Source organism: Limulus polyphemus, unplaced genomic scaffold (assembly GCF_000517525.1).
Source record: "Limulus polyphemus unplaced genomic scaffold, Limulus_polyphemus-2.1.2 Scaffold2281, whole genome shotgun sequence".
Taxonomy (NCBI): domain Eukaryota; kingdom Metazoa; phylum Arthropoda; class Merostomata; order Xiphosura; family Limulidae; genus Limulus; species Limulus polyphemus.
The window spans coordinates 179,182-189,298 of record NW_013667891.1 but is presented as its reverse complement, the minus strand read 5'-3'; the positions used below and the strand labels follow the sequence as shown (position 1 = coordinate 189,298).

General features: G+C 32.0%; 1 protein-coding gene across 3 annotated transcripts in view; it reads right to left on the bottom strand.

The window, feature by feature from the left end:
- Positions 1-2,413: 2,413 nt before the first annotated feature.
- The window catches only part of LOC106466505 (SAGA-associated factor 29-like), an 11,372-nt gene continuing 3,668 nt past the window's right edge, over positions 2,414-10,117 (bottom strand). For all 3 annotated transcript variants that reach the window (XM_013926797.2, XM_013926796.2, XM_022394532.1), the window contains exons 3-5: positions 7,096-7,324; positions 5,610-5,758; positions 2,414-3,077 (exon numbers count right to left, since the gene is read on the bottom strand). In XM_013926797.2, the coding sequence (XP_013782251.1) occupies positions 2,667-3,077; positions 5,610-5,758; positions 7,096-7,324 (789 nt within the window). In that variant the 3' untranslated portion in view covers positions 2,414-2,666. The remainder of the gene's footprint in view (positions 3,078-5,609; positions 5,759-7,095; positions 7,325-10,117) is intronic.

Here is a 10,117-nt window from a genome sequence, read left to right as displayed (position 1 = left end):
AACAAAGACTAAACTTCTCATACTTATGTCCTTGTACTGGAATTATTTAAAGAACAAAAAAATTTTAACAGCCCTTTTTAGTTAATAAATCTTTTATCTAACTTACATTTTGTACAATATCAAATGAAAATATGTAATATTTTTGTGGTTTAAGTAATTCAGTTCTTTAAATGCACAGGTACTGCTTTCCAAAACAAGTTTGATGTTGGTTTTACATATCACAATTTTTCACAACACCCCTACTACCACATGCAATTTTTTTTTTATGTTTTTAATTATTCTTGGTTTGGTGAAACTCTTCACACAGTTTGTAAACCATAATGTATAAAATGTCTGACATTTGCTCAAATATGTATTTGAATCAGAAATATACATTGCAATGCAAAATGGTTAGTCTGACATGAATATAATTTCTAAGAATAGAATGTATGTTGGCTTTTAAATTGTTTAAACAGATCTCATGTGAGGTAGAGGGTATTTCATTAAAAATAATGTATCCTTAATTCCTCTCCTCCTTCCTTACCCAATATCTTTGTTTTCCTCGTTTAACAGCTGATAAAAAATATGAAACAAATTCTAACAGTAAATTGATAAACAACAATTTACAAACATAATGAAATGCTTTCTATTTTGGGGGATAATTTTTACTACAGTTGTTTGACATCTTCACATCTGGAAATATCTCTAAACATAAATGCTCATTTCTGAACCAAATTTCCTTAACATTCCATCACCAGTGGCACTACTGCAATTTTGCAGTCTTCAGTTGTACATATAAATGTTTTTATAGTTTAAGGTTTACTTATTATTGAAAAGGTGTCGACATTCATCTGTTCAGCAGATGCCACATAATTAAACTTTTACTGTACATGTTTTGACAAAACATTGGTCTGTCTTCATCAGGTGTGAAGAAACTCTTGTTGGTCAATTATATTACCATAATGTCTTTCCATACACTAGTATGGAACAAATTTGTAAGAACACAACTCATAATAAAACTATTTACTGAAGAAACCTTACACAAATGGTTCTATCTACCAAATTAACCCTTTCAAGATGGGTCACAGGTGAAAGGCCATGTTGACTTAAATTCAATTTTATTGAACTACTATTTCATGAATTTATGTCAATAAGTTTGGTATCAAATTTTAGAACTATACATTACTCAATTTCTTAATTAAAAAAAACACAGATAAACATCAATTTTTGTGTGTTACGTGGTATGTTGAATGCAGCACTGGTTCCAAATAGATGTATGTGATGTGAAGTTTACAGTTTCGTACAAGTTAAGAATTCAAATTATCAATATTGACAAGCTATAATATAAAATAAGAATGTATTATCTTTTATATTTTCTAAGATATTGTTCATGTAATAAATCAAACAGTGGCACCCTGCCCACTCTCCATTTTTGGAAATGCTCCCTTATATATATGACATGAATAACAAATTGGAAGCTCAGAATGTCCCCCTAGTGGTTTTCTCAGCCTTTCTAATGTTCCTTCCACCATTCCTTTCTTTTGAACCAAGATTTCAACGAGGTAGGTTGTGGCTTTAGTCTGCTAAAAATTTCATGTATTTTTAAACACAAATACAGCTTAGATACTAAGCTTGATAAATTATAGTACAATCCTATGGTATTGATGTAGTAATTTATGATTTTTTGGTGATAAGCACAAAATAGTTACGAGGTTGTCACATTGACCAACCCCGTATTGAAAGAGTTAACTGTGAAAATTCTTAAAAGATTTAATAAACACGCATCTTGACCATTAAAACTAATAATAAAAACAAACCTAGGAAATATTTTTAAAGTATACTCCTTTTTTACTTTTATCTTAAACAACTTAAAAGCTAATTTTTATTCAAGTTTCTAACTCAGGAAATGAAAAGTCTTGATATGGATTTATTTTTGAAAGTTATGAGAAATACTGTTTGCTCTTCAAATATATTCATTGTATTTTTTTTCAAATGCTTCCAAAGATGGCCTGGATATTGTGAAGATTTTACAACACAATTTGAAACGTTAAAAAAAAAGTAAAAATTTAATGTCATCATACAGATTAACAATGAACATTAATTAATGTCTCAAAGAAATCAGGTAATAATTTTCCATATTACTGTTCTTGATAATTCAAACTATACAGTAGTAAAAATTATGACTAGCTGTAATTACTGCTTTAATAGCTCCATAGTTATCTTCTTAATGTTTTAAGTAATTCTTCACAACCTTCAGCCAATTTACTTTGCTTCAATTTATTAAATATGTCAATTAAGTGAAATTTAGAACATCATTCGTGTGATAAAACTCCATGGTCCAACAGAGAGAAAGTCTGTAAGGAATGAATTTGTGTCTATGTGAACTAAATTCATGAGTTTGAAGGTTCTTATAAAATCAAAACTAACTCGGATGCATTTGTAAATTAGTTTAATTTTTAGACGGCTGTGTACTTGGTATCCATATAAAAGAAATCTTTAAATATCTTAAAAAGTGAAACATATCCACCTTATATACAAAATTTATAGTTACAACACTTTGTACTCAATTCAAAAAGAGAGAGAAATATCACTGTACTTGAGAACACATAAATTAATTTCTCATTCTACTTTATACTGACGTGAGAAAAATTCACCTATGCAGATCACTACGGTAAAGTTGTTGTTGCCTACTTTTTTCGGCTTTCTTTGCATGAGATGACGTAACGTTGAGCGACACTCAGTGGTGGAGAATAGCCCTCGGTATAGGAGGAGTCTTCAAACAGAACCTGGTAGTCTTCTTTGACAGCTTCTGGGATTTCATGGATCACTGCTCGATAAAAACAAGTAGTCTGTGGATAAAGAGCCATAACCAAGGCTCCCTTTGGAAAAAGGGCATCAGGGTTAGTTTCAGGATTGGCCCGCATGAGGGGAAGCGGAACAACTCTTCGCCGACTCAACACATGGCGTTCTTTCTGTTCTTCATCGATATCATCTATTTCATATTTGTTGGTATTGTGGTTGTAAGTAATGACTTCAGCCAAGATCCAGTTTTCATCTCCATCAGGTCCTTTCACCAAAGATGCCACCATATCTCCTGCCTATTGTATTGCAACGAATATCAATATAAATAGACATCATTTTTACTTACATATTAAAAAAAATAAACTATCTTACTTTGATATATCTTATTACCATCTATTTATTATTACAACTTGGTACACAACACTCTAAAGACATGATTTATAAATTAAAACTAAAACAGTGATGAATCTACTTAATACTTCTTTAAATTATGAAATTTTGTTCTGTACTACAGCAGCAAACACGTTGACTAAGGATATAACCCAGTTGATTACCATCACCCCCAACTGGATTACCATGTGAATATTGACATCTTTATTCCCCCACATCAAAAGTGTTGCAAAATCACTGTATTCCTACAGATCTGTGTTGATATTATGTCTATAGAATCAAAGCAAGTTACCAATGTAGAACAGAACTAAATGAGTGTGTCACATAGCAAAACAGGTAGACTCTTGTAAGAACCCAGATTTACAACTTGTTCAACCAATTTCTTTGTGTTTGTTTTTGGCAAGAAGTATAAAAGTCAATTTTTACAAGTCAGAAAACCCAGTGCATCATAAATATTATTATGCAATGATAGGCCTACAGGGAGGTCAAAAATTAAGGATAACCTTGTGCAGATAACTCTTGTATAGTATAATCAGTTAAGTGCTGGTTTATCTAAGCCTATCTTCCAATAGTGGAACTGATAGACTGGATGAACTGTATCATAAAGCATTGTTTAGTAATCCCCCATACAACAAATTATGTATGAAAAAGTTCTGAGAATTATATTATCATCTCGTGGACAAGATAGCATTGAAAGAGGTTTTTCCTGAATAGAGGTTCAAAATCTAGCTGAAAAGTCTATTGTAGCACAGTTTATGAACATACAGATTCTGTAGGATCCATTTTGTTATAGAATGCACTGTACAAAATCACATATTTACCATACTGATACGTTAGCAACTAATTCTGGTTCAGTTATTTATTGGTGCCGTTTTGCTTCTCCTCATCCAAGTGCTTCAAGTTTTAACTTAAAAGTTTGTCTGTTTTTCTGTGTTCTTTAATCGAATCTGCTGTATCAGTTTGTATTTAAACGAATAACACCAAAGTCAATGAAAGACTAGTGTCTAAAAATATTATCTTTGTCTTCTATCTAAGCTTCACCTTAATCCACACAGCCTTCAATACCCTCTTAAGATTGAATATACAAATTTCCTTCTGTGATACAATAATCTTTGGATCAAGACAGCTCAGGTACTGAGGCAGGAGGATACTTAACCAACTCACTCATCGATAAACATCTGTATAAAATCATGTTTTAATAAACATCTATAAAAATATGTATGAAATCATGTTTTAATGAACATCTATAAACATACATAGAAAATCATGTTTTAACGAACATCTATAAAGATACATATAAAATCATGTTTTAATGAACATTTATAAAGATACATATAAAATCATGTTTTAACGAACATCTATAAACATACATAAAATCATGTTTTAACGAACATCTATAAACATACATAAAATATCATGTTTTAATGAACATTTATAAACATACATATAAAATCATGTTTTAATGAACATTTATAAACATACATATAAAATCATGTTTTAACGAACATCTATAAACATACATAAAAAATCATGTTTTAATGAACATCTATAAACATATATTTACGTAAGACATCATTTTGAGATCACTGTCCCATTAAAAAAGGAATGTAGGAATAGCAGCATACAACTTCAAAGTTCAAAAGATCTTTCTGTTAACTATCGACCACATCCGTACCGATGTCACAAAAGCAGTGATCGACCACATCCATATTAACATCACTAAAATAGTAATATCAGTTCAGAATCAGTACAAGGATAGTTGATTATAAGTTTTGAATTTAACATGCCAAAACTTTGTTTTTACTTAAGATTCTCTTTTCAATGAAATATCAAAGACAAAATAATACTGAGGACCAAATGAATACTTGACAAAAAGTGTTTATAGTTTTGAAAAATTAATAAGTGTATTTGGAATAATTTAAAAATATTATAAAATAATTTCACATTAACCAATTTTGAAACATGAGAATGTATTTGGGTTTGCTTTAAAAACCACCTACACCTATAATGAGTAAATAATCGTATTTTGGTTTCAGGGTAGACACTCAAAATTGAGAAGGTAACAGAGAGCTAGTCTGTACAATTGGGTGAAAATTAATCTATGTATTAAGTGTGCAAAAGTAGCAAAGAAACTATAAACAAGACCATAGAACACTGATGATCGAGTAGACCAAACACAGAAAAAACTACTATGTTGGATGAAAGACACAGACCATTTGTGATTGTACCGTACAGTTTTTTTTTTTTTATATTTCCAGTTATGACGATATGTGAGCGAACTCCAGATAAAATGTTTGTTTCTATGATCCCATTTTAGCCACTCTCCAAGTTTTTAAAAATATGTTTAATTCACTATAACTGAAAGTAATAACTTCTAAGATATCTACTTACAGTAAAACTAAAAATCAACCTAGTAATATGTAAAATGTAGTCATTACCTTAGCTACATAATTAGGTTCTGCAGGAACTGCACCACAGAGGGGTGGGGGCTTTTCATCATCTTTTGGTATCCACAGGGGTAAAGTTAAGGCATTCTGTTGTAGCATTTTCATAAGAGCACCTCTCCTGATAGTTTCTTTAGGTCTCTCTGTAAAACAATAGTGTTCCTGAACAAGACTAATCCAATCTTACAATAAATTAGTGAAATACCAGCTTGCAGCACGTACAAGTTGTGTTAACACAATCTTACCAGATATGGGTAAACTACACAGTTAACAAGATTCTCATGGTCCCTAGCAAATCCACTGCCAATGAAATAAGTTTGGAGGAAATACTTAGGGCAAGAAACATGGCCCCTGCAGTCCACTCTTTGCTTCATCTAGTCATACACGTGTATCTTTAATTGTAGTTTTAACTGCAGGGTTTGAAATTAATCTTTTTGTGAAAAATTAATGATAATTTTTCTCAGTAAGAACCCATTTTTATTTTCTCAGTATCTTAGTTTCACATTTTTTATGAAAACTATTCACTGTGATCTCTACTACAGTTGTAAAGTCGTAGATTAATTTTGGTCAAAACTACAACAATCACCACAGTGTAGAAATTCTATGATATAAAAGATGTACAAAGATATGAACAGAGTAAAAAAGTTTTTCTCCATAAAAACAAATCATTTCCTCTCACAAATAAGCTTGGTAAATTTCTCTTGCTCATAGTTTCACAGTATAGAATTTTATAACATTGCTTTAAGTTTCGGGCTAATTTTGGAACATCTTAAGAGTTATATCAGAGCTACTAAAACAGATAAAATTCCTTGATAAAGAAGGTGTAACAACTGATAAGTCAAGAATAGAGAAACAGTTTCTCCAAAGAATAAAAAATTATCCCTATTTCTCTCTCAAACATGTACGAGATACTTTTTCTTGTTCAGAAAGTGTCATAGTACCATGATACATTCACAAAATGCTCATAATATCACACAGAAGAAATAGTTCTTTTGAATTTCCACAAACTTATAAACTCTTGGTATTACAACCCTCCTGCTGTAATTCTTCACTGTATTTTTCTCGTACTTGCAAAAAACACCAACCAGCTCATTAAAATACATTTTTTTTTGAGTCAAAAATGGGAAGAAAAGTCTGAGTTCAAACATTTCATCTAAACAACCCATCAGGTATGGTATTTGTACATCTTTCAATCTTTAATTTCAGACAAAAACAAAATTGGATGTCATTTCTTAGCTAAAATTTATTAGAACAGAATTCTAAAGGTAGTAATTTCTGTATTACTAATTCCAGGCAATCAATATCTTTTTCTTCCTTTGTATTTTCAAACAACAACAAAAAACTTCAACAAGCGTGTGTGTGTGTGTGTATGATATTACAGGGTAGAAATAGTTGTTCATATGCTCATACGAGGTGTGGAATCCCATTTTCTGATAACTCATTTTACAAATCAGATTGAAGTTTTTTTGTTTTTCTGTACCTGATTTTTTTGCAGCCAGACGTCTCTCGTTTCGAATAGTTCTGACCTCGGCGATGACGTCTAAAGCCTTTCTGAGGAGTTCTGCTTCACACTCGGCATCTTGCATCGCCGTGTTGTACAACCCTCTGAGTTTGGTCTTGTAGTACGGAGATAACTTTTGCTCATGCTGCATTCGTTCATGTGTTTTAGCAATATTGGTCAGGTTATGTTCACTCCTGTTTCGCTCCTCCTTCCAAATCGGGAAAATTTAACTATGTTAATTTAGCAGTATGTAACGTGCAACCCGCTATTCACCTATAATTTGACAATCAACTTTTGTTTTCTTCTCCAAACAGCAAGTTTGAGCAAACACCATAATAAGACTGATATTACAAAAATAGGTGTTTTCAAGCATTACTTTTATCTACTTGTATATCTTATTACTATATATCACTTTAATAGAGCTGGGCACTGAGCATTTAACTCAATATAATCACGTTTGAGCACTGGTTACAATGATTAATGTCATGTAAAATAATATTAATTACAATTAAATCAAATATCACAAAAATAATCAAAATAGCTGTTTCCAATTATTACTGAATATTCCAACTATCTAAGTAATTGCAATAACACCATTATGATTCATCATTATTTTCAATTAATTCAAGGTTGTTCAGCTTAATCCTATACATAAGGGTGGGTGAAATTGCACATTTTGTTTTTAATTCAAAATTCAATTAAACAACTTTATTGTCAATGTATTTCAATAAATGTGACATTAAAACATGACTTATAATCCACATTTTAATACAAGTCTTAATTTCGTAAACTCAAAAGGAAATATTTAAAAATTTCTCTATATTCATTGGTCTGACAAATGACATGTCTGTGCTGTGAATATTACTTCTACAATACAGCTTCCATACTTCTGAACCAATCGGAGAAAAACTGCACATGCTAAAAAGTAGAATATAAAATTTGAGCCTTCCATCTGAAATATCAACATATTTAACAAACTAACCAGAAACCCCCGCATCTCTTGATACTTTTAAAGCCACTTCTTTACTTGCCTTATGTACGTTTTCAACCAACAAAAGTCCAAAGTCTAAAATTACAAATCTGATGATCATCTGTTTGATTTTGGTGGTTAAAGCCATTAGTTTGCAAAGAAAGTTTGATGACCATTGGCTAATGTTGCTGCTCAAAGCAGCAATGGGAATTTTTAACCTAGTTACAGCTTAGTTAGACGGCCTGATAAGGAGTCGTTTGAAACATTCTATTCAAGTGCAAATTATATTTTTTTGTGTTCTACAAGCACATTTGAATGGAACATGAATTACTGTTTGCACAAGAAAAAGTGAGAAAAAAGTAGGCCTATAGTGCCATAGCATCAATGACAAAAGGCCCAACTCCAGTTATAAGTACTATTTTTTTTTCTTATATTTTTCATTTATTGTTTAATAAAGCTAGCTAAAATGCATAAATTAGGCTAGATAACTGTACTTGAATGAAAATAATCAAATAAAACATTTTCTTAACTCAGTATCCTAGCTTGATGTACACAGAGCATGGTGTGACTGTAACTTGATCATTTGTTTCATTAAGCTGTCTAAATTACCTTGAAAGCAATGAGATTTGAAAACAAAAGCAGGTGTGAAAAGGTTAGAAGCTGATGATAAATAACTGTGTTACAATTTGCAGTCATTCTAAAAGAAAAAAAAGGTCATTTTTATTTCCTTCAACTTTTCATTGTACATTTACGATTTTGCTACAGTGTTAGGGTGGATAAACTAAGATATCATGTAAAGTTTTACCAAATAAAAAACTGTTTATTCTCATTCAGAAGATTTTAAATCTTATAAAATGTGAAAACTGAATGATAAAGTATTCATATCCTTAGCATGAAAGTCACTCAAACTGAAACAGTAAAGGCTTTGTAAGTTCACAGACACAGATTAGCATATTTTGTGAAGATACCTTTAATATAATTAGGGTTATAACAGCATGTACAGTTTCAGGGTTGCACATTGTTTTCAACCAGTATGTATATGGTAAATCAATTAGGGTTATGACTACAAGAAATTAATGTTTCTGACTATTCCAAATACATGACCCATACGAAAATAACTGATCAGTTGAATGTAATAAATTCATGAGCCCAACAATTATCAAAGTCCACTAATCACCCAACACTATAGAGTTCAACACTGTCTCTTCCCTTACTAGCAAATGCTTATACATACACTATCCTACCAAAAGTCATGGGACACATTTATAATCACAGGAAAAAAGGATGTGATTATGAAATATGCAAATAGTTTGACCTGTAAGGGTGATCAGCAGTTTGCTCAAAAGTCATTTCAAATTTGTATGCTGAAGGATATGTACTCGGAAAGAGCTAACAGGTTTCAGAGAAGAAGGACAGTTGGATGTCATTTGTGGAAAGTGTCTGTATGTGCTATTGAGCAACAATTAAACATTCCCACGTTGACAGTTGGCAACATGCTGAAGAAATGGAAGTCCACAGGTGACAATAAGTCCAAGAAACGACCAGGTAGGCATAAAATACTGATGGACAGGAGCCGACACAACTTGAGAAGGCTGGTTACCTCATCTCACCATCAGACTCTAGAGAATCTGTGTTTGGAGATGCGAGAAGCCACAGGCAATCCTATAAGTGTTTCCACGACACGTTGAGAGCTGCATGCAGTGAATTTTCACGGAAGAGCTGCAGCCCACAAGCCATTGATAACAAAAAACATATACACACCATCAACTGGCATGGGGCAAGGACACCAAACCTGGACTGTGGATCAATGTAAGTCAGTCCTGTGGAGCGATGAGTCATGTTACACGCTCTTCTAGTCTGATGGACATGTTTGGGTATGGAGGATTACTGGTGAACTCTTATTATCTGAACGTGTTGTCCCAATAGATGGTTGAATCATGGTTTGGGGGTGCTTCTCGTGTTGGACAAGGTCCACTGATCACAGTCCATGAATGCTGAGTCCTAAATTGATGTTCTGAACAATTCTGTGTG